General features: G+C 40.4%; 2 protein-coding genes, 1 long non-coding RNA gene and 1 pseudogene across 5 annotated transcripts in view; 2 read left to right on the top strand and 2 right to left on the bottom strand.

Annotated features, from left to right (window-relative positions):
- The window catches only part of C12H7orf31 (chromosome 12 C7orf31 homolog), a 37,391-nt gene extending 28,125 nt beyond the window's left edge, over nt 1–9,266 (top strand). The window contains exons 7-9 of the mRNA XM_021689736.1: nt 5,486–5,660; nt 5,940–6,031; nt 8,445–9,266. Of these exons, the coding sequence (XP_021545411.1) occupies nt 5,486–5,660; nt 5,940–6,031; nt 8,445–9,266 (1,089 nt within the window). The remainder of the gene's footprint in view (nt 1–5,485; nt 5,661–5,939; nt 6,032–8,444) is intronic.
- LOC110580074 overlaps nt 1–20,774 on the bottom strand; it is a 53,612-nt gene extending 32,838 nt beyond the window's left edge. The window contains exon 1 of one of the 2 annotated variants that reach the window (XR_002480307.2): nt 20,731–20,774. This is a non-coding gene — a long non-coding RNA (uncharacterized LOC110580074). Of the gene's footprint in view, nt 1–20,577; nt 20,641–20,730 lie in introns of those variants that run through there. The other variant, XR_002480306.2, reaches the window with a different exon arrangement.
- Nucleotides 14,970–15,402, bottom strand: LOC110580073 (annotated as a pseudogene).
- Nucleotides 20,775–20,845: 71 nt separating the features above from the next.
- LOC110579961 (cytochrome c) lies at nt 20,846–23,403 on the top strand. Of its 2 annotated transcripts, none has more exons than XM_021689596.1 (3): nt 20,846–20,948; nt 22,063–22,240; nt 22,364–23,403. In XM_021689596.1, the coding sequence occupies exons 2-3, from the start codon at nt 22,072–22,074 to the stop codon at nt 22,510–22,512; spliced, it is 318 nt and encodes a 105-aa protein (XP_021545271.1). In that variant the 5' UTR covers nt 20,846–20,948; nt 22,063–22,071; the 3' UTR covers nt 22,513–23,403. The 2 variants fall into 2 exon arrangements, with proteins under 2 accessions (XP_021545271.1, XP_021545270.1); XM_021689595.1 differs by having other exon boundaries at nt 20,846–20,983.
- Nucleotides 23,404–23,706: the final 303 nt, after the last annotated feature.

Raw genomic sequence — 23,706 nt, 5'->3', positions numbered from 1 at the left:
ATTTTATAATATGTATATTCCCCACAGCACTTTGTATGTAAATATTTTTGACTGATTTATCTGACTCTTCTTCCAATGATTAATCTGACTTTCTTAATCTGTTCTAATCTTTTCAACTTTTCAATTATTCTTCTGGTTTATCCCTAATTCTAATCAAGTTTTGCACTTTGCTGGACAAAAAAAATAAAAATAAAATTGATACTGAGCTTGATGGGAGTACCTCATGACTCATCTCCCCCCACCCCACCCCCGCTTAGGATAATACCTATACTTGTCCTCCCCTGCCTTTCACCACTTCACTGGGGGAAGTGGTCAACTTTATCTGTCATGTTCTATTTTTGTTAAAGGAGAATATTTTTATAGTATTTACCTTTCCTATTGCTAGAACAGTGGTTCTCAACCTTGGCTGCACATTAGAATCACCTGGGGTGCTTTCAAAAATCCCAATTCTCAGGCTGTACCCCACCCACATCATAACTGATGACATAATTATAATCATCATTCTCTGAGGGTGGGAGGAGATGCAGGGACACAAATAAGTAGGTCCAAAAATATATCTCCTGGCTACAGAACAGAAAACCCCAGAAGCCAGATTTTAGTAGTTTCTATCCAAGCCAATAAGACAACATGTGTAACATTTGGAAAGAGTATAAATTTTAAGGTGGCACAGCTCCTGGCTCTAATATTTATCAATTGTATGGCCCTGAATAATATATTTAACCCATTAATACCTCAATTTCCTCATAGATAAAACAGCAGTTATAATGCACTCTACCTCATAGGGATTGTCTTGAGAATGAAATGCATGTAAGAGCACTCAGCACCATATTAGCAGACAGAAAGCTTAGAGTTAAGTGTTAGCTTCTGCCAGTGCTATTATTCCAATAATTATAACACTTTGTTGACCTAGAAGATTAAGAAATGGGTAGGGGCGCCTGGGTGGCTCAGTCGTTACACGTCTGCCTTCAGCTCAGGTCATGATCCCAGGGTCCTGGGATCGAGCCCCACATCGGGCTCCCTGCTCCGTGGGAAGCCTGCTTCTCCCTCTCCCACTCCCCCTGCTGTGTTCCCTCTCTCGCTGTGTCTCTCTGTCAAATAAATAAATAAAATCTTTAAAAAAAAAAAGAAAGAAAGAAATGGGTAGTCTTGGAAAGGGGAATATTCTTAAAAAAAAGTTTAACCTTTTCAGTTCTAGGCCTTAATTTTAACAGTACTATAACCTCACTTTGCTCCCATCCTTTTACTCAGGCATCGCAAAAATCCAGGTGCCTCTTCCCACCCAGGCCCCAGAGCTGTCCTCTCTTCTTATCTCTTTGGCCTGGTCCAGTTTTCCCCAGCAAGGCCGCTGACCATTGCGCTGCCCTCATCTTAGCCACGGCCTCTCCTCCGAACCACTCTCTTTCCTCGGTGACCTCTTCCCACTGGCCATTTCTAGCCATCACCAAGCCAGTCAGGACATTCCTTTTCCTCTTATAACTGGCAAACAAATAGGTTAAAATATTTGACTCTTCTGGACTGTTTTTGTCATTACTTCCTCAAATGGCCGAAGATTTTTGTTCTATTTCTCAAGAACTCAAGCGTCTGGTCTTAGCTTTTGCAATACGAAAATATTCTTTAGGATAAAATCTACCTTGAAATCTTTTTTTTGAGGGGGGAGGAGCAGAGGAAGAGAGAGAGAGAGAAAATCTTAAGCAGACTCCATGCTCAGCTCAGAATCCAATGCAGGAGCTCAATCTCATGACCCTGAGATCATGACCTGAACCAAAATCAAGAGTCAGACACTCCACCAACTGAGCCACACAGGCGCCCCTTGTAATCATCTTTTGAGTAAGATGAGATATAATAACCACAGAGGTCAAGTGCCATAAACCTCTCTAACCTTTGCCTGTTTGAAATATTTTAACAAACCATTTTCAAAGCCAAACTGAGCCTACTATCCAATTTTCCTTAACTGTAAATATTTGGAAAGACCTTTGGCTTCCCTTGTAAAGATCATCCACTCATATCACCCTTACAGAGGAGTGTGGTTTCCTTCTTGAACCATCTTGCCACCTTTCTAATCTGAAGTGCCCATCCCCCTCCTAGAGATACATTCCTCATTCCTAGGACAGTTCTGTCTCTCCACCAGAACACCCATAATCCACACTCATCCTCCAATAACCACAATGGATTTGGCAAGGACACAGGTACCTCCTTTAGGAATGTGTCCTCAAATAACTGGCTGCCCACAGTTCACCTCTCCATCACCACCAGCACCCTGGGCCCCATCCTCCCACCTGCTCATTTCCAGCAACAACCAATGCATCCAGAATGGGAAATAAACTGGTAGGCTCTCTCTTCTCTACCCTGCATGCTTCCCCATTTATGGTCTCGCCCCTCCCCTCTACTTTTCCTCCTCCATCTCAGGCAGCCTTTCCTCGCATTGTGCATCCTCTTCTCCCTTCAACTCTCTCTTCCAAAGTCCTAGCTAGATACCAAAGGAAAATATATCTCTGCCAGTCTCTCATCTCTTATTTACAAACACTCTCTCTATTCATTTCGTATGTAAATGAAAAAATTCCTAATCACAACTTCTTAATGTAAAAATGATGCTGATACAAAAGAATTAAGTGAAACACGATCCACTAAGGAACCACCGTACCCAGTATTAAGCTCTCCAAAGGGCAAAGTCTCCAAAATAAACCTGTTCTTGTTCCCCTATTAAGCCTGATTAAGCACCATCATTCAAGACTAAGAACAAAAAACTATATTTAATTTCTTGGTTTTTTTTAATGTGTTACAATAGTATTAATTTCTGTTATTTTGTGGCAACTAACAGAGTTTTGGTGCTTACCACAGGCCCTTAGAAGCTTGCACATAATTGTGCATGTAATAGGTATTCAGTAAATGTTTATTAAGCAATTTATGAATTACATAAATTTTATGGGCTACTGGGGAATGTAACTACAATTTATATGGCACTACTCCTCTGAAAATGTACTCCAAATTTAAAACAACTAACATCACTCCTTTGTAGACTAGAGTATCTGCCTAGATACCGACATCTCAGGAACCAGAATTCCTTCCTGCTTTTGTACTTATCTTGCATATATTGACACAAACTTCACCCTGTGAATAGTACATTTAACCAATTAATTCCTATTGAGTGGATGATCACCAGCAGCCCCTCTCTCACTATCCTCTCAGAATACCATTAGCTTAACATACTGAAAATTGGTGAGCTCTCTACTCTCAAATATTCCTGACTCTTTAAACTCTTCTCAAGATACCACAGGTTACAGTAAAAACTCACATCCCCTATTTTCTTCCTCTGCGCCCTTGCCTGCATTTCAGTAGATCATTGCTGTTATTTAAACTAGATTAAGACACAGGATTAATCCAGCCCCTTGGAACAATATTTGAAAAAAAAAGTCCTTATTTCTAAGCTGGCTTTGCAAATCATGATAAAAAGAACAAAGAATAAGCAAGCCACATATTTATTAAAGGTTTATAGAGGTGGTTACTTAATACTTGATAGTCTTCTGTCAAGTGCCTTTTACCATGACTATTCCATACATGGAAAATGAGGATCATTCCAACTTCACAGTGTTGCTATAATCAGCATCACCCTTAGATCCAGGAACTTTAGAAGGTCCCATGCCTTTCTGCCCAGCTCTGGCCTTCCTCTGGCTATACCCCTCCCTATGGCACAGGATGTTTATGGGAACACAAGGATATATCTATCAAGAGCCCATGCTCCCCAGTCTCCCACCCCAGCCTGATGTTGGACTGCAGAAATCCTTGACCAAATGGCTTTGAACTAAGTTCATGGGGTCTCTTCCTCAGGTCCTCAGCAGGGGTTGACACTGCTTCCAAGCTAGTATATACCTCTAAGTCAAAGGGCTGGCCAAGTGATGGCTGTTTGCTGCAAGCAGGGATAATAGGTATAATGGAGCTTGAACTTGAGGGCCAGGGTACCCTCATATCCAAGACACTTCATAATTTGGGATGGAATTGGGGGTAGGAAGAAAGCAGTAAGGGATGCTGAGGCCAAGGGCCAGCAACTAGCTCTTTCTGAACTACCATGTCCCAATATACAATTAGGATAGTCTAAGAAGTCTAAATTTGAACTTAGTCTTCCAAGTTGTCATGAAGGTATTTTGTCAAGGTAGGAGAAAGGAACACACTTTATTTCTTTAACAGCTTATTTGCTTCATTTATAAATTAAACTAGTTAGACTAGTGGAATGTGGGCTCTCACTATACTCTAGCCCCAGAACCTGCAAATATTAAGGGTGGGCCTGACTGTCAGGACAAGTGCATAGTGTTCAAGAATGTTAATCCCATACTTTCCACCGCCATCCATACCTCTGCTCTTACTGTTCCTTCGGCCTCCCCATCTCTGCATGTCCTCAAAGGCCTATTTCTGTAATATGACATAACATGGTCTCTTGTCTCCTCCCTTCTTCTCTGATCCCAGCCCTACTTCCCTGTTCAGCTGGAATCAATCTCTTCCTCCCCTCAATTTACAAATAATTCTTTCTTCTTTTTTTTTTAACAAATAATTCTTTCTTAACTTCTTTTATAACAAAGAGTTACTTTCCATCTTATAGTCATTTATGTTCATGCCTTATCTCCCCTCTATTCAATATTCCTGGATGACTTGTTTCTGATCCATCCTTGTTCCCTGCCACTACCTTGCACGTAGAGGTACTCAGTAAATATTGAGTGTCATCAATCTGAAAAAAGTGAATTTCTAAACTGCCAAAAAGCCTGTAATGAAACTCACTCGTTCATTTACTTTTAGACCTCCTTTTGAAAATACAAAATAAACTCCATAGTAAACAGTTATGTCAACAGAATAAAAAATTTTATTTGAATTTGAGTGACTTAAACTTCATCAAAAATCAATAAAATGGGGGCGCCTGGATGGCTCAGTTGGTTAAGGATCAGACTCTTGATTTCGGCTCAAGTCATGATCTCAGGGTCATGACTGAGCAGTGTCGGGCTCTGCCCTGGGCGTGGAGTCTGCTTAAAATTCTCTCTCTCCCTCTCCTCATTTCCTCCTCCCCCTCTCTTTAAAAAAAAAGAAAGAAAGAAATCCATAAAATATATCAAATGGTGCCACTTCAGGCAAGGAAAGAGAAGTGGGAGGCACACAACTTTTGTTGTACTTAGCCAAAGGAGTACCTCAGAGCCCTTTATGTCTCTAATAAAAGGTTACTGGAGGCAGAGTATTCCCAGGGACATTTCTCCAATGTACGTTATCAGACAGAGTCCTTACTAAAGCAAAAAACTTTCAGAAAAGACCTCACCATTCCTTTGGTAAAATACTGTGTTTAACTCTATATGTGGTTAAGTTGCAGAATGTTAGTAATTAATGAAGAAAAAAATAGTATCCGACTTCAGCTTGGAATTTCCTTTACCCTCCTTCCTGCTGACATAGTGAATCAGCCCTTATTCTACTAGATAACATTAACGACAATAAACTTATGTTCATGTTCTAGTTTCCTAAATGCGTTGAGAGAAACAAGCCCGTATTCTACCCAAAACCTCCTAAAACCTTCGCTCCTAACACTTCTTTAAATTCGTGGGACCCTATTAGCTCTCTAAAAGAAGCCAACATACAAAGAAATCTTGAGAGGTCCCACTGGATCACTTCATACACTCACGATTTTACAGGTATGAGTTTACTTTAATCCAAGTAAAAAGAACAAAATTAGAATATCTGACAAATGCTGTTACAAGCTTGCATCTTCTAGTGTTTTTCCCTGTTTCTTAATCTAAGTACTAATAGAAGTTAGGGTGCGTGGTAAGAAACTGGGAGGTAAAATTCATTTTCAATTTATTTGTTCTAATCATATTACAAAGAGAAATGGGTAAGTTTTTCTATAAAAGGTCATTTAACTGTCATCCTTCATTTACTCTAACAAAGTAATAAGATGTGATGTTTCCATTAAGGTCTGGGGCCCATGAACCCCCTTGAACTGGATGATTACCATGAAAAGGAGGTAGCAGAGTTAACTGGACAGATAGGATTTGACCCAGAGCCTGTAAGTAATTGCAGTCAACTCTCAGTTATTTAGGGGGAAAGTATCCCGGTGTTAGGCTCCTTCTTGTTTTGCCACTTTTTCTTTGCTTCATGAGTATGGTGACCAAGCTAGCAAAGGGAAAATTTAACTCATCTTAGAAGTTAATTCTGAATTGATTTGAACCGGTTTGAATATCCTTGTCCACTATTTCAAAGAACAGGGCAGGTTTCTTTTCCTATTCACAGTGCTGGTGTTTTGTGTTTTTTTAAAACAGATTTTCTACTATGCTACTCTTCTAAAATTTACAAAGGAGTCAGTTTACAAATGTTTACCCTTTAATTTAATGAGATTCTTAATAAATTCTACAAATCCTTATAGATTTGTATATCTTGTACATTATCACTGCTTTTGAAGAGATAAAGGCTTCTTCCTGATACCCACAATAATTGAGAGTTGGCTGAATTACAATTGAAAGCCAATAAATTCTCTGCAAATATCAATACAGATTTCTTAACTGGTTATGTGAAATGGCCTGAAAGAAATGATTAAGCCCGTAGGGACAGAAATTACCATCTGTTGGCTTACTTATATACATGAAATAAAATGAAGTAATAGTACACATATATGTTGTTTTATTTAGGGCCTAGATTTTATCCTATAAAACTACAAAGTTTTTAAAACAAAATTAGTATTTTCAAAGATATAAATTGTGGAAAGACCCATAAAAAGTGACTGTAAGATATTTCAGTATGAACTCTTTTTAGACTGGACTCATTTATTTTACATTAGCTTCAGTATTTCCCAAGGTGATAAAAAAAAAATCATAACACCTGAAGTAGTTCCACAGACTGTGCTTTATCATTCATAGAAGGGTTTTTTTCTTTATGTTTCACTGGCAGCAAATATTATCTAATACTAGAAAAACCCTATACTGACAAGAAGACACTCCTAAGTCCGTTTTGTTTCTAAATCCAAACTACAGTTACAATCTTCTCACCATTCTCATTTATATTATCTCTGCTATCAATTCCATCCTCACCATCCATCCATTCTTTTTTAGTTTTCTTCAACATATTGTCATAAAAATTTTCAAACATACAGAATTTGAAATAATTTTGCAATTAACATCCATATATCCACCACCTAGATTCTACCATTAGCATTTTGCTATACTTCTTTTATCACATAATCTATCCATCTTTCCATCCCTCCAACCATCCATTAATACACTTAATGTTTTATGCCCTTCAGAGTAAATTGCAGACAACAGGATACTTCGGCCTTAAACATTCAGCACGCATATCATTAAACAGAGTTCAATTTGTTGCAGTTTTTCTTTTAAGGCAAAATACACATTCAATGAAATTGCACAAATTTTAAGTATACGTTCAGTGAGTTTTGACAAATGCACACTTTTGTTACCCAACCACCTACAGATATATTGAATATCATCCCAGAAAGTTTCCACATGCCCTTTCCTCATCAACTCCCCCATCTTCCTCCTGTCCCCCAACCACAGACATATGTCTATTAATAACCTTTTAAATACACACACTTTTGAAGTTACCAGACATGATTCACAATATTTGTAAAACATCTCAAAAAGCACAGATATGACTAGCTCCCCACACACCAGTGTTTCTCTAAGCAAAACACATCACTGGCCGCAGCATCACCCAAGATGCTTGTTAAAAAAGCAGATTCCTGGGCGCCTGGGTGGCTCAGTCGTTAAGCATCTGCCTTCGGCTCAGGTCATGATCCCAGGGTCCTGGGATCGAGTCCCACATCGGGCTCCCTGCTCCGCGGGGAGCCTGCTTCTCCCTCTCCTGCTCCCCCTGCTTGTGTTCCTGTTCTCACTGTCTCTCTCTGTCATATAAATAAATAAAATCTTTAAAAAAAAAAAAAAAAAAAAGCAGATTCCTTCCTAAGTCTGAATGAACCTCTGAATCACAATCTCAGATGATCAAACTTAGGAATCTCATTTTCTCCCAGCTCCAAAGCTGATTCTGATTCAACCAAGGTTTAAGAACCCTTGGCTTGGGCAATAAGGAAGGCTTTCGCTGAGATTTAAATAACTGCACGTAACTGTTAACATCATCTGTTGGGGATGGCAGAAGTCTTGCTCCTGAGATTCTTTCAATATCTCTGAAAGTTTGAAAGCAAAGAGTTCCTAGATGGAGGAATTTTTCTATAGCCAAGTAAAAATATCTATCCCCCTTTATCAGCAAAAACCAGTAGATGAGAAAAACATGTGTTTATTAGGGCACAAATGTCAATGTCTATAAATAAATAAATAAACATTGCAATATGCACTCCTACACCCATCCCATGTTTACTCAGTGAAAATGGGTATGAATTTTGACCTGACATTTGTAGCGATAAACTTAATAATGCCAGATTAACTGATTTTCTCCTTTTTATCCCACCACTACAGCAAGAAAAATTCCATCCCGTCTTAAAACCTCCCAGACCCTTGGAAGGACGAATTGCTCGACTGATTCAGAACCGACGTCCTCTGGAGGCTACTGTCCAGCAAAGACCACCTTCCTGTCCAGATTGTACCCCTAGGGTTTTGTGTACTTTTCATACCTTTGTACCCAGTTCTACAGAAATGATGGCACTTCGAGATAACACAGTGGCGGGTGTCACCCATAAAAAACAGGAAATTGAAGACAAGATTAAGCAAGAACAAAGCTTGCTATCTACCTATGCATCCCCACCTAGTTACTCAACAAAAGATCTGACTAACGTTTGTGACATAAAAACATTTCCAAAAATCACGGATACTCAAAAGATAGAAGATTTGTACTGGAGACAGCTGCCGTTAAAACCCCAACATATACCTTACTGTAATCCAAACCATTACATTCCATATGAGCGGTTTAAATCTGTCATACGTGACCACTGTACTATGTGTCAAAACTCTGTTAGCCTTAGTAAGCCTAGTATTTTAGAAAGTAAACCAGACTTGGAAGCTTTTGATTTAGACCATTTTTTAAGTAAGCGAGAAGAACAGATGTCCTTGAACACAGACAACAACGAGGAAACAAGACCTATTCTGGGTTGGATTCCTAGAGCTGGAGTGGCCAAGCCTCAGACTGACCTGCTGGAGCTTAAGAACTCTTTTTCAAAAACTGGTGCACAAAAACATTTCCATAAATCAGTTCTAGAAGACCATAAAGACCTCAGGGATAAGGAGTATTCAGGAATGAAACACCAATTCTATGGCCATAATTCCTATTATTTCTATAATTGAGATATTCATCCTTTCCTTCAAAACTCAGCTTCTTGCAAGGAAAGTAAAAATATAAAAGAACCTCTTCCATGTTGTTGGATTCTGTTTTCTAGAAGAGCCATGATGATCTTGCTAATGAAGTTTGTTTTCAGGAACTTAAGTTAGGATCTGGTCAGAGGAACCCAGAAAAGGGGATGTTCTTACTTCTTGAGAAGTTTAACAAATTCAATAAAATATTAGAACCAGAAAAATTTATAGTCTTTAATCTCATTTTCAAATTATACTCCAAGGAAATTTTCCAAAATCTTGAAAAACAATGTGTATGACAAAGTTTACATCATTGTTTTATAAAAATGAGTATTTGAAATTTATATGCCCAATAATTGACAGATGTCTATACAAACTATAGTACCCTAATAAAATAAATATGTGAACAATGTCCCCTTCTGTAAATGTTTGTACAAAATAACACCAAATACAAAAGACAAAACTCAGTTAACTGAGAGACAGCTCTATAAATTACATTAACTTAATTAATTAAATATACGGGCCCTTTTTTAATGTAAACATGTGGACAAAATAAATTGGTAGAAAAAAATGAAACTGAAAATGCTTTGCATGCACACATTCAAAGTTGGATGTTTCTTTTCCTTTAGCCCTCTGATAGAGAAACATAACCATTTCTTTCATGCAGGAAAAAAAATGATTTTATTGTGAAGATCTAACAATGCCTTTAATTAGTAACTGGTGAGTTCTAACTGTGGCAAGAAAGGATGGTGTCTTAGTCCGTTTGGGCTGCTAAAACAAAACACCATAAACTAGGTGGCTTACCAACAACACTTACTTCTCACAGTTCTAGACGGTAGGAAATCCAAGGTCATAGCACTGGCAGATTTGGTGTCAGCTTCCCACTGACGGCCAACTTCTCCCACTTCACATGGTGGAAGGGGCAAGGAATCTCTCTGGGCATCTTTTATGAGGGCACTAATCCCATTCATGAGGGATCCACCTTCATGAACTAACCACCTCCCAAAGGTCCTAATAAACTTTAGGGGTTAGGATTTCAACATATGAATTTTAGGAGGACATAAATATGCACACCATAGCAGATGGCTTGATATCAATTACTCTAAAGCCAAATATTTTTGGAAGTTGTCTACCAAGAGTTTGGCTAACCCTCAAATGCAAGTCAACTCATTTAATGAGCCAACAGGCACATTTTAGACATAGTTTATCATGGAAAGTTCATAAGGAATTTCTAAGGAGTATTTTGTTGAGATTTCTTTTAATTTTTATGTTTCATGACCATGTCATTTAATTACACCTCCTTTAAAACTATTCTGGACTACAATTATGGAATTTTTTCCAATCTCTATTTTAGAGCACTAGTTATAGTATAGTTAGAGCACTAGTATTGGGATATACAGGATGCAAAAAGTTACATGGTAAAATAATATTGGAGAAAACCGAGGGTAACAAAACCAATCCCATTACTTAATCACAGGATTCTCCATAGCCTTTAATATGAAACATATTTGGGAATGTGAGGGGGGGAGATATACACATTTCTCAAATTAATTTGATCTTTTTATCTTAGAGGTTATCATCAGACGACAATTCTGAAGAACTCTGGAAGATGCAATTCTGCAGTATAGGAATTGTGGGTTTTAATTGCACATTTTCCCCTGGGTTGCAGGGACACAGAATTGCATTAGGACCATGAGCATTCACTCCATCCACCTCTATGCAGGAGTGACACAGACTTCTCTTCACACATCTGTGTTAGCCACCCTTCTCAATACTCCTAAGAGGATGTCAGACCTACTCCTAACTCTCTGGTTGTTAAGGCCTTACTAGGTGACAGTGAATACCTACCCTCCAAGTATGCTCATCATAAGCTCAATTTTGAAAAATATTTATGGAGTCTTCCAGATTAAGATATATTGAATCCATGTATTTAATCTCACTCTAAAAAGCACATTAAAACTTTGGTAAATTATTTTGGTTTTTTACTGTATTTTTTTGTTTGTTTTATCCTATACACAAAACTATAAACCAGCCAGGTCAGTAAGGGGAATAGCGCCAAGACATTAGGAATATCTTGGAAAGGAGATAAATGAAAGATAGATCCTAACTAGCTGAAGACACTAAGAACTCTAAACCGGCAGTGGGGAAAACAGCCTGATTTACACAGCAGACTCCTCAAAAGGTTTAGGAAATCAGTACCTAGAGCTTCTGGGTCTGGGAGTAAAGGCCAGGGGTGGGGTTGGAGTGAGACGTTGCTAAATAAGGAAGACTGGACAAAAGCTAAGACACAGCTGGCTCCCTAGACCCTCTCCCTGCCCTGTCTCACTCCACAGTGCTAGGCAACTTCCCTCACCCTGGCAGAAGTCCAGAGGATAATTTTCTGAAGAAGGGTAAAACAGGATTTCTGGCATGGAGAATACCAGGCATAGCTGAGAACTGGATGCTGTTCTGAAACCAGGAGGAATAAGTACTTGGATCAGTCAGGTCCCAGCAGGAAACAGACCCTTGTCAAAGGATTCCACTGAGAGGAGTTTAGTAAAGGAACAATTTACAAAGATGTGGGCAGGGTTAAGGGAACCCCCAATAGTGAGGCAGCCAGGAACCAGCAACAGCAAGAAGCCTTACCACTCCCAACCCTTTAGGAGAGGTGAGGGTCCAGTATTACAGTGCCTCCCACTAATATACCCAACCAGAAGCCAGAGAGCAAGGAGACTCAGGTGATGTAGTCCTTAGATACCAATGTACTAAGGCAAAGAAAGGTGGAAAATGGATATAGACAGGCAAGAAGAAAATAACCAGAACAGTGATCTTATAAATACCAACTCCTCAGTGCTGAGACATGCAGCTTCCTTCCACACTAGGCTTCCAGAAAACTGACAAATATCAGCTCTCCAGGAGAGAGAGAATCCATAGCTGAGGCTGAACAAGGCTACACACTGCCCTCTTATTTTCTTATTTTAGTTCTCATATTAAAAGTGCCCTTTGGGGGTGGGGGGGGCACCTGGTGGCTCAGTTGGTTATGCATCTGCCTTCAGCTCAGGTCATGATCCCAGGGTCCTGGGATAGAGCCCCACATTGAGTTCCACAATGGGCTCCTTGCTCAGTGGGGAGCCTGCTTCTCCCTCTGCCTGCCACTCCACCTGCTTGTGCTCGCTCTCTCTCTGACAAATAAATAAATCTTTAAAAATAAATTTTTAAAAAGTATCCTTTTCAGTCTACTTCGTGCCATGTTTTTCACATTTTTCTATCTTTTGTTGGTAATTTTGCTGTTTAAGATGGTCCTCAAGCATAGTGCTGAAGTGCTGTCTAATATCCCTAAGAGCAAGAAGTCTTTGATGTGCTTTACAGAGAAAATGTTTGTTAGATGCGCTTCATTCAGACATGAGTTCTTACACTTGACACCAAAAATGTGATACATAAAAGAAAAAACTTGATGAAGTGGACTTCATCAAACTTAAAAATTTTGCTGTGTGAAAGAGCCTGTTAAGAGGATGAAAAGCTATGCCACGGACTGGGAGAAAATAGTTTGTAAACCACATATCTAACAAAGGACAAACATCCAGAATACAAGATTAAGCAAGAACAAAGCTTGCTATCTACCTATGCATCCCCACCTCATTACCCAACAAAAGATCTAACATTTGCGACATAAAAACATTTCCAAAAATCACGGATACTAAAAAGATGAAGATCTGTACTGGAGACAGCTGGCGTTAAAACCCCAACCACACTGTAACCCGAACCATTACATTCTGTATGAGCGGTTTAAATCTGTCATACGTGACCACTGTACTGTGTTTTTTTCTGATTTATATGCTACAGTTATGTATATATATATATTTTTTCTAATATTAATGTACACTTTTTATTGTATTAAAATAGTCTGACAATAAAAAAGCTGCTTATGGAATACTGTTATGTTAAACTTTACTTTCAGGGGTTAAATCCTTAGAATTAAGGTTTCCCCAGAAAAAGATTAATGGAAACATCAATTGCTTTTCAGACTTGATAGCTGCTGCTTCAAAGGTGGTTTTACACAAACACTAAATTAAAAAAAAAAAAAAAAAAAAACTTTAGAACACAATGAAATGCTTTTATTTCGGTATGCATCTATATCTCAGCATTTAGTGGTCCTGAACAGAAAAGTGGAAAAACGCAGCAATTTGCCAGCGAGTCAAGCCCACCAGTTTCAGGGATCTGCTGTGCAAACTGAGTTCTTTCTTAATCTCTGCTGAGGACCATGAGAAACAGCAGCACCAAAACCAAAATATGCACCAAATTCAAGGTTCTTTTTGTCCCAGTTGTCAGATTCCAAACTAGACTCAAATGGATTGCAAGATTACCAAATGAGAACCCTGTTTAAAACTTCTTCAAGTTTTAAAAGCAAAAGCAATTACAGGAAAAGAAAACAATTCATTCAGAGGGATTGTGTGTGCTTGCTTACAGGTGTCTTCTGTGGCCTTTCTCCAAGTTTCACCACCAAGAATTTTGAGAGCTGGAAGGTCTGAGTACCCCTGGTGACTGTTCTTTTCACTTTATCAAAACCTGAGCTAAAAAACTGCCATCAGGGGTGCCTGGGTGGCTCAGTTGCTTAAGCGGCTGCCTTCAGCTCAGGTCATGATCCCACGGTCCTGGGATCGAACCTGCGTCGGGGAGCTCCCTGCATAGCGAGAGCCTGCTTCTCCCTCTCCCTGTGCCTGCCGCCCTGCCTATGCTCTCTATCAAATAAATAAAATCTTAAAAAAAAAAAACAAAAAACTGCCATCAGTTGATGATGAGAGCAGAGGGTAGCAGGGCTGAGGACCCAATATTCATTCCCAGGCTGGTGGAGTAAATGCGGTTCCAAAACTAAATGAAGGAAGTCAGAAGCTCTTTCCAACCTTACCTGATGGCTTCTGGCCAAAGCAAGGAAGTATCATGAAAAGTGTTGGGTTGTGATGGTACAAAAAGGGCTGTTAGGAGGAAGAAGGAAAAAGCAGTACCCCTTGATTAAGGTGGGGGAGAAGATATGGGGAAAGCCCTGAATTCCTCACAAAAGGCCAATTTCAGAGGGGAGCAGAGGGGGTTACAATCTATGTTTTGGCCAAGAGTGGTAGTGGGAAGTGAAGAAAGGACAATGGCTAGGAAGGGAGAGAGCATCATTTAAGACTTAAGAAAAAGAAACCAGGGGTGCAGATGGAGTACCTCCGCCCACCCATCAGTAGTCCCACAGGTTGTGACCTGAAACCTCTCACCTACTCTAGCAAGCCACCCCAGCTGGAGGGCTGTTGCAAGGAGGGAGGGAGGGAGAAGGCAGGGAGGGAGAAGGGTAGAAGGCAGAGAACCCAGGCCATGTAATCAGCAGCAAGGTGATTATGTGATGTGTCTTTTCATAGTTGACTCAGATGTGCCCCATTGGTTATGGGACTCAATTTAAATATACTTTCTTGATCCCACAAGTTCAAGTATGTGGACAGTAGTTTCACTTGACAGGATGATTTGTTATACCACAACTTACATATTTCAAATGGGCAAAAAATTAGTATCGTTTACAGTATCTTAAGATAAACTGCCTTTGAATGGGAGCATCCTTCCCAGTATTTTGAGGTTTTTAAGACGTTACCTAGAAAATATACTACTATGGAAAATGAAGACTGCTTAAATCGAAGTGGGGGGCAGGGAGGGGGTCGTGTGGTTTTTCTTTTTGATTAATTGCTGTTAACACTGTCCTTTGGGCGGCTGAAAGTTTCATGTTTTCTTTAGACATCATTAGGTGCCAGAGCTCTTCCGGGACAACTTTAATGCTATATGAATCCTGACATTTTGCTAGGACTGATATGGCTCTTGGCTCCACCACTCCATTAGAACTATTAACTCCATTCACATTAATTTTTGTTACAAATCTTACAAAAGGGGGGGTCTTCTGGGTATTTAGGACCACATTCTATTTTTAGGCTGTATGTGCAGTTTTCATAAATCGTTCTTGGAGGCCCAATTATCATCCCTGGCCATCTTGTAAGTGTCATGACATCACATCTTCCAGACTCCAGCTAACTGTGCCATCTCCTACTCCTTTCTGGCCTCCTTCCAGTTCTTCCAACAGTCTAACATTGCAGGGGACTTTTACTCCCAAGTCAATCGTGGCTGCCATCTTGCATTGCTCTGTATATATTTCAGCTACAAAAGACATTACCATTATTTGAACAATGTCCATTAAATTCAACGATGTATTTACCTATTTTGTTGCTCTTGATTTTTTCTTTCATCTTTGATCTCTTAATCTGTAATACTCCTTTTGTATAAAAAACACCTTTTAGAATTTCCTTCATTGTGGATATGCTGTAACAAACTCAGTTTTTGTTTGAAATGTCTTTCTTTCTTTCTTTCTTTCTTAAGAAATATTTTGCCAGATAAAGAATTTGACAGTTATTTTCTTCCAGTACATTGAGAATATCCATATACAGACCTCTAGCTTCCGTTATTGATGTAAAGAACTCAGTGGTCAGTCTGAGTTCTTTGAATGTCAGTATCTCTCTCAATTTGCTTTTACATTATTACTGTCTTTGTCTTTAGTTTTTTTACTGTATTAGGAATTATTTGGTTTCTTAAACCTATGGACTGGTATCTTTCACTCAAATACTGCTTCTACCCCTTCTCTCTTCTCTTCTTCTGGGACTCCACTTAAAAGTATATTATAGGGACGCCTGGGTGGCTCAGTCCATTTAAGTGTCTGCCTTCGACTCAGGTCATGGTCCTGGGATCGAGTCCCGCATCGGGCTCCCTGCTCCGCGGGGAGCCTGCTTCTCCCTCTGCCTCTGCATCTCTCTCTCTGTCTCTCATGAATAGATAAATAAAATCTTTAAAAAAAAAATTTTTTTTTAATAATAAAAAAAATTTAAAAATTAAAAAAAGTATATTATATATTGTCTCAGTATCCTCTTCATTTTGGTTATTTTTCAGTTCTAGAATTTCTATTTGATTCTTCTTCAAATCTGCTCTGTTATTGTCTACAAATTAGCTTTGGCCTTTTTTAAAATATGCCTGGTTGGGGCACCCGGGTGGGGTGGTTCAGTCGGTTAAGTGTCTGCCTTCTGCTAGGGAAGGGTCCTGGGATAGAGCCCCGAGTGGGCTCTCAGCTCAGCAGCAGCCTGCTTCTCCCTCTCCCTGCAGCTCCCCCTGCTTGTACTCTCTCTCTCTCTCTGTCAAATAAAATCTTTAAAAAAAAAAATATCTGCCTGGTTGTTTTTGATAGTCTCTTGTTCATTGCAAACGCTTTTGTTTTCTGCTTTGTCCAAATGTTTTAAATGTCATTTCATATTACCCATTCAAGAGGTAAATAAAAAATTTTCTCTATTTTTAAAGGAAAATGACACCATTTTCTCGTTTCCCTCTTCTAGGACTGTTTCCTTTGAAAATCCAAAAAAAAAAAAGAAAATCCAAAAGGCCAAAGTCCTCACTCCAGCCTTTTAAGAACGTAAAAGATTCTCTCAGTGGTCTGGGCTTTATCCCTTTTGGTATGTAAACACCTAGGAAGACAGAGCTTCACCTTAGGAGCTTAAAGTAGGTGTATCTACTTGTTTCTAGGGAAAATAAGTTTTATTATTCTTTTGGATGAGGAAAACTAATTAAACAAATGGCTACCCCAATTCCTGAGTGAACTTAGGGTGAGAGAATGTGAAAAAAACAAAAACTCAACCAAGAAGGATCTGGCCACAAACTGTGATGACAGTCCTCCTACAGAAAACTGGTTACCATTAATCCAAATACTAAGCAATAATTGTGCTGCCAAAAGGGAAACAGGCTACTATTGATCCTAAAGCCTCAGGTTTGTTACATGCTAGCTAAAAACTGCATGGTATAAAAGCATTATAATTAATTTAGCTGTATAAACCGTGTGAAATTTTATTCTGATTGGGTAGTTCCTTGTGAACTACCTATATACAACCACTTTATTGTACTTAACTCAATAATGAACAAATTTACTTTCATAATATAGTAAAGTGAGGAGACATCTCTTTCTTGGTAAGTTTCTTACTTCCCCAATGATATCTAATAATTCCAACTCCTATGGCCCTTTGTGGGTGTAATTTTGCTCCTTGTTGTTTTTCATAATGATCTCATGCCTAGCATTTCTTAAGTGCGGGAATCCTGAGAGCCTGGGTTAAAATAGTCCTTTGCAGATTTATGTTTGCTTCTCAGACACCAGAACACACTGCCCATCCACAACTACTGTGTTAATTTTTCAGCTAGAGGTTTCCCAGGCCATGCAGGTAGAGTAAAATCAAACCCTAAAACTGCATGAGGGCCAACCTGCAGTTATGAATTCTCAGGGAACACTTTTTCCTTCCACTCAGTACCTACTAATGATGTGGGAAACAAAGGCAGAAGAAAAATTATTAAATTTCCTTACTACCTACAGCCCATTGACAAGTCCTTGAAACAGGCAGAGTGACAGTCCTCTAGGGACTCAACTGCCTCAATGTTAATACTTTGCTAAGTGCAAAAGACAACCCTAGCCCCACCCCCACCCCCAGGATCCTGTAAATCTACTTAACATATAAAAACTCCTTTAGAAACTTCCTTTATCTCTAAATCCCCCAAGATACGTGTTGGCAATCACCCCAAACCCAAGCATATGGCCCACTGATATACATCTGAAGGGTCTCATGACTAAGGTTTTATTAACGGTAATAAATGACCTTTTCCCAACAATAGCTAGCCCCCTCAAGGTCCTGGAAACCTCGCTTCCAAATTCCTTAGAGACTTACGCTATCCCTACACCCCCACCCAACTTGAAAGTATATAATGGGCCGCTCCTCATGACCCCGGTGCAGCTCTTTCTGCCCCCGGGTCCTGTCCCCGTGCTTTAATAAAACCACCTTTTTGCACCAAAGACATCTCAGGAATTCTTTGTTGGTCATCAGCTTCAAACCCTAATGTTCTTTCCTACATCATCTAAGGCCAAGCCAGACAAGACTAACCTGGTTCTTCCCTTTGCTGGTGAACAGACTGTTATTTTATCCTTTGGATTCAAGTGTTTCAGCATTATGCAGGGGTCTCAGCCGAGCTTATTTCCTCACCCCCTTACTCTCACCTTTTATGAGCTTTACTTTCATTCTGCTGAGCTGCTGCTAAAGCCTAAAGTTCTTTTATTTCAGCAAAAGTCCTTAGGGTGGCCCTAAAGTCAGCTGAAGCTTACCCTGTTCATTTTCAGGTTTTGTTCCCCACCTCACCCCTGCCTCTAACCTGATTTCTCTTACTTTCTTGTGACCTTGTTAAATGTTTTGATCTGGAGGGAGGGTATCTTATTAGATCTTTTTTATCCGGGGTCTTTAAAAATATGGCATCCAGGGGGGCCTGGGTGGCTCAGTCGTTAAGCGTCTGCCTTCAGCTCGGGTCATGACCCCAGGGTCCTGGGATCGAGCCCCGCATCCGGCTCCCTGCTCCACGGGAAGCCTGCTTCTCCTTCTCCCACTCCCCCTGCTGTGTTCCCTCTCTCGCTATGTCTCTCTCTGTCAAATAAATAAATAAAATCTTAAAAAAAAAAAAATGGCATCCATTATGTTGGTAGAAGGAAATATCTAAGACATTTGCTTTATAATAGCTCTACCCCTTACCAGCCACTACCAAACCTATGGGATAAGATGGAAGTAGACAGAACAGATACTACATAGAATAAAAAACAGAATATTATTGTTCTCAACTAATTCTCTCAGGTATCTTGAGTAAACTGTAAGTACTATGTGTCTCTTCCAAACGTGAATACATAGGTATTATAAAACATAATTTACGGTATCTGCTTTACTAAAGGAATGTGTCAAGTATTTACTCTTGCTGTTACTTTTTTCCTCATCTTCCCATTACTTTCAATAACAAAACTCTTTATCCACAATGTCCTTAATTAAAAGTATTAAGAACTTCTGTTTTCTATTCTCCCCTTCATGGGAATAAATTTTAAATGATATCAATCAATTCACTGGGCCAAGTGATTTAATGCTACATCTATACGATCTGCAGTATCAGCACAATGCTGATACTCCCCATGAGTTAACTCCCCTATGAACAAAGACAGTAACTTCTGATATAACAAACACAACAGATTTTGATAGAACTATACCTGTTTAAGGACCATGTATTTCTTGGAGGGATATGGGTGAGAATATCAGTACTTGGCTTCCGAAGTACAGGTTAAATTTGCAAGGTGTTGCTAAGCTTGGTCTTTTAAAAACTTGGTTAGCCAAATAAGCCTACTTCAGGAGTACACCTAAATGCTATCTTGGTCGCTTCCAAAAGCCACAGAAGATCTTGAATAGTGTGATTTCTGCTGTTTCACAGCACCCTTTTGTGGCAGTAGCGTGTGCAATAAGAGAGGAGGGAACTGGAAATCAGGACACAGAAAACAAAATAATCCAGTTATATGGAGAGATGGGTGGTCTGGAGCAGTTATCATAGTACCAGTGATTTGGAAGGGGTGTAAGGCAATAGTATCTATTGCTTAAATTGGGGGCAGGACAAAGATTGCTAGAATGTAAGCTCCACCAGAGAAAGAGTCCTCAATGATTTATTTACTCCAGGTACATAATATGCATTCAATAAACCTTTGACTGAATATGGCAGTGCTAGAATATGGGAGGAAAAATTCATTCACAATTTGGGGGCTGAATCGGAGGGACAAGGGAGTCCAGAAGAAGCCTGCCAGTGGAATTGAGTATGTCTGGAAAGGGAGCTAGTTCTGGAGGAAAAGTACACCTGGAAGCGGTGGTATCAAACCTGCTTTCTCACGACCCCAACCACATTCTCTTACTGGAACATGTCATTCAACCTAGGTTGGACGAGACGCAAATCCTCTCTAGATTTCCAACAATTCTCTAACCATGTAAAAATGTTTCTTCCTAATGTAGCCTATAAATCCTCCTTGTTCCGTACATAAACGCAAGGGAGAGACGGGTGCCGGCACAAAAGCCGGCAAGTATGCGGCCAGAGCTACAATCCAGTTTCTGCCGCAGCTGCAGCACCTTCCCCATTCCCCAGTCTTGGGGCGTCCATCAAGGGGAGATTTGAAACATGACTTAAAGTATCAGAGGGAAGGCGAAACAAGAACATGTCGGGAGCTCGGGTCCAACTCTTAAAATTCCTGGTTCCAGGCTCTCCATTTTGGGTGCGGCTGGCGCCAGCCGTGGAACCATCACAGAAACTGGTAAAGGTCGCCAGCTGAAGGCACGGTAGCCAGGAGACCTCTACGTGCGTAGAGTTGGGGCGTTCCCCTCCGGGCAGGCAAAACGCCCCCCTCAAAGCGCATTACGTCAACTAGCACAAGAGCCGTTACCTTGGCAGGATAACGCCCTCCATCCACCACGCGACTCCGCTCCACCCTCCCCTTGGGTACACGCATGCACACAAGGGCAAAACGGTGATGTCAGCCCTTCCCGGCACCACCTCGTTGTCGTAACTGCCGTCAAGAGAGCAGAAGGGCACTCACGCGATACACCCTACCCTGCTAGCCGGCATACGTGCAGGTCGTTGACGCAGGCCCTGGAGACTGAAGCCAATGAGGAGCGGTGACGTTACTACGTATTAGGGGGCGCCGCCGCACGTCCCGCTGCGAGGGGACGGAGAGAGTTCGGTTGCACCAACACCGGTACTTACGTGCGGACCGGCGTGCCCTTGGACTTAGAGATTGGGACGTCCGGCTTGCGAGTGGGTACCTTGGTTTCGCGCGCAACAAAAGAGCGGTGAGCGCGCGGCGCGGGGGCCGCAGCGGGCTGCAAGCCGAGCACGGGGGCGCGCGACTGGTTGAAGGGTGCGCGGGCAGGCGGAGGCCAGCGCCGGCTTCTGCGGGTGGGGCCCACGAGTCACGACCCCAGCTTGTGGTCAGCCAGAACCCGGTGGGCTACGGCTTGAGGTGGGGCGGAACCCCATCTAAGTCGGGGAATGGACTTGTTCAGGGTCCTGAAAGCCCGGAGGAGACCTTGTTGCAATACGACTGAGACCCAAGTTCTCGTAGTCGGGGTTGAGGGGCTGTGGAAGTGACAAGACTTCCCGAGATAAGGGCGGGAAGGTGAGGGACGGCGCGTAGCGCCTCACGTTCTCCTTCAAAGGGAGCAAAAACTGCTGCTCCTCCAAAAGGGGGTTATTTTTCTTCTGGGTCACCTGTCGCTTTTCCCCTTAACCTGCCTAGGCATCTCGGGAAGGTAGGTTTCATCAGTTTTCTTGAAATCGGCCTAATTGGGTGGTCTCGTGGTTGACTCCTGAGATCCAGACTGGAGGATGGGGGTCCCTGGGAAACCTCGCAGCCCACCACTGCCCTCCCACCCACACAGCAAGGCAGTTTATAGTGACCTGAGCAGGCTGGATCAAGCACCACTTCTGTTTTTTTAAAACGTATTTTGACTTCTCAGAAGTGGCTTCAATTTGTAGTATGAGTAAATAATTAGGCTTTCTTGAAGGTTGACATTTTGGTAGTTTTGGTTTAATGTAATCATGGTTTTTAACTTACTCAGAGTTGTGACTTTCTGTGACCTTGACCTCAACTTTTGAATTAGAACTAGGTTCCCACTTGGCTTACTTGGGGTTTAATTCCATCACTTGAGTACACATAGATGTGTATTTCAGGAATTTCTCCTTTCACCTAGTGGTTTTGGTACTAAAGAGTCTGTTGCAAGTGTACGGAGTAAAACAAGATTCATCCTGGTACTTACATCCTAGATGTGCAGTGGATTAGTAATTAAGTCACTAGACTGACCACTGATTGGTTTCCATTGGATTTTTACGTGGAAGAAAAAGGTAATAAATGGAGTCTTTCATTTTTTAGATTTAAAAAATGGGTGATGTTGAGAAGGGCAAGAAGATTTTTGTTCAGAAGTGTGCCCAGTGCCATACCGTGGAAAAGGGAGGCAAGCACAAGACTGGGCCAAATCTCCATGGTTTATTTGGCCGAAAGACAGGTCAGGCCCCTGGATTTTCTTACACGGATGCCAACAAGAACAAAGGTAAGGGGCTGGGGGCTGGGGTCAGTTTTGAAATAACAGAAGCACAAATTGCATGGATATAACCAATGGTGAGACCTTTATCGGGAGTGTAAAATACTTAACAATACATCCCTCCTTGTTTAGGCATCACCTGGGGAGAAGAGACACTGATGGAGTATTTGGAGAATCCCAAGAAGTACATCCCTGGAACAAAAATGATCTTCGCTGGCATTAAGAAGACAGGGGAAAGAGCAGACTTGATAGCTTATCTCAAAGTAGCTACTAAGGAGTAATAGTTGGCTATTGCCTTATTTATTGCAAAACAAAAGTGTCTCATGACTTTTTTTTGTGTGTACCGTATTTAAATTGATCGCATACACCAGAATTCAGATCATGAATGGCTGACAGACTATTTTTTTGGACAGTCCTGATTTAGATAAGATTGGCTTGTGGTTAAAAGAACATGATCAGCTTTTTGAACTTTGATAGTAATTCTGGTTCAGCAAGTGCTGTCACTTTTCCCCTTCTTAAAATATGATTGGAATTGATTAGTAATGTTCAGCTTTTCGCAGAGATGGTAAATGCCATCTCTAAACTTATAGGAGATTGGTTTTATATTTAGATTTATATAACTGGTTATATTAATATATTTAAATACTGAAGAAATCCCTTCACTGTCTCAGAACCAGCAAGACTCAGCTGTGTTTCAAGTTGTGTTTGTTAGCCTGTTAAAGGCAAGGGTTGAAGATAGGCTGGCAATGTCCACTTTATCTTTTTGGTCTTAACTATGCCAATTTAATTAAAATTCTCTGTATCTAAAATGTTGCCTTTTGCTTAATGAAAGGCATTTTAGTGTGGTTTATGTTCAATATTAAAGAATATTTAACACTTCTCACATTTTATAGATGATCTGTAAGGTCAGATGCTTTTAAAATTCAGTGTGACAACATATAGCAGCAGACTTGGCTTGTGAATTCTCTACTAAGTCAGACTAAGTTATAATTCAGGATTGTCTTCTAAACAGCTATGCAAAGACACAGCTGTGGAAATACCATATATGTATGATCGGTAATGGTGCTTTTGCCAACTCGTTAGAAGGGTTAAAATAAAGAGATCTATCATCAGCACAAATTTGTAAATTATGTGATGAGGCTTGAGATAATTAAAAACAAAATCACAGATCATGATTTTTCTAATGTGCCTGATTTAATGACTGATGCCAAAATTTTGAGTAAAACCATTCCAAGTACTTGTGGAGCAGTGTTACTAGTTATAGTACTCAATTGTGTTTACTTAGTCCTCTAGGACACCCTGAACTAGAACAACACATCAGTAATTTATCTTTAGAGTTTCCTCAGCCAGAATGAGCACTGGAGTGTTTATGCCAAATGTGGATAGGATAAGGTGCTTCTAGTTATAGTTTTGAGGTATATAACTGTATAATTTGTGTACCAAGTTATTTCATACGTGGTCCATGCCATACGATT

The sequence above is a fragment of the Neomonachus schauinslandi genome, chromosome 12 (assembly GCF_002201575.2).
Source record: "Neomonachus schauinslandi chromosome 12, ASM220157v2, whole genome shotgun sequence".
Lineage (NCBI taxonomy): Eukaryota > Metazoa > Chordata > Mammalia > Carnivora > Phocidae > Neomonachus > Neomonachus schauinslandi.
This window is presented reverse-complemented; position numbering and strand designations above follow the sequence as displayed.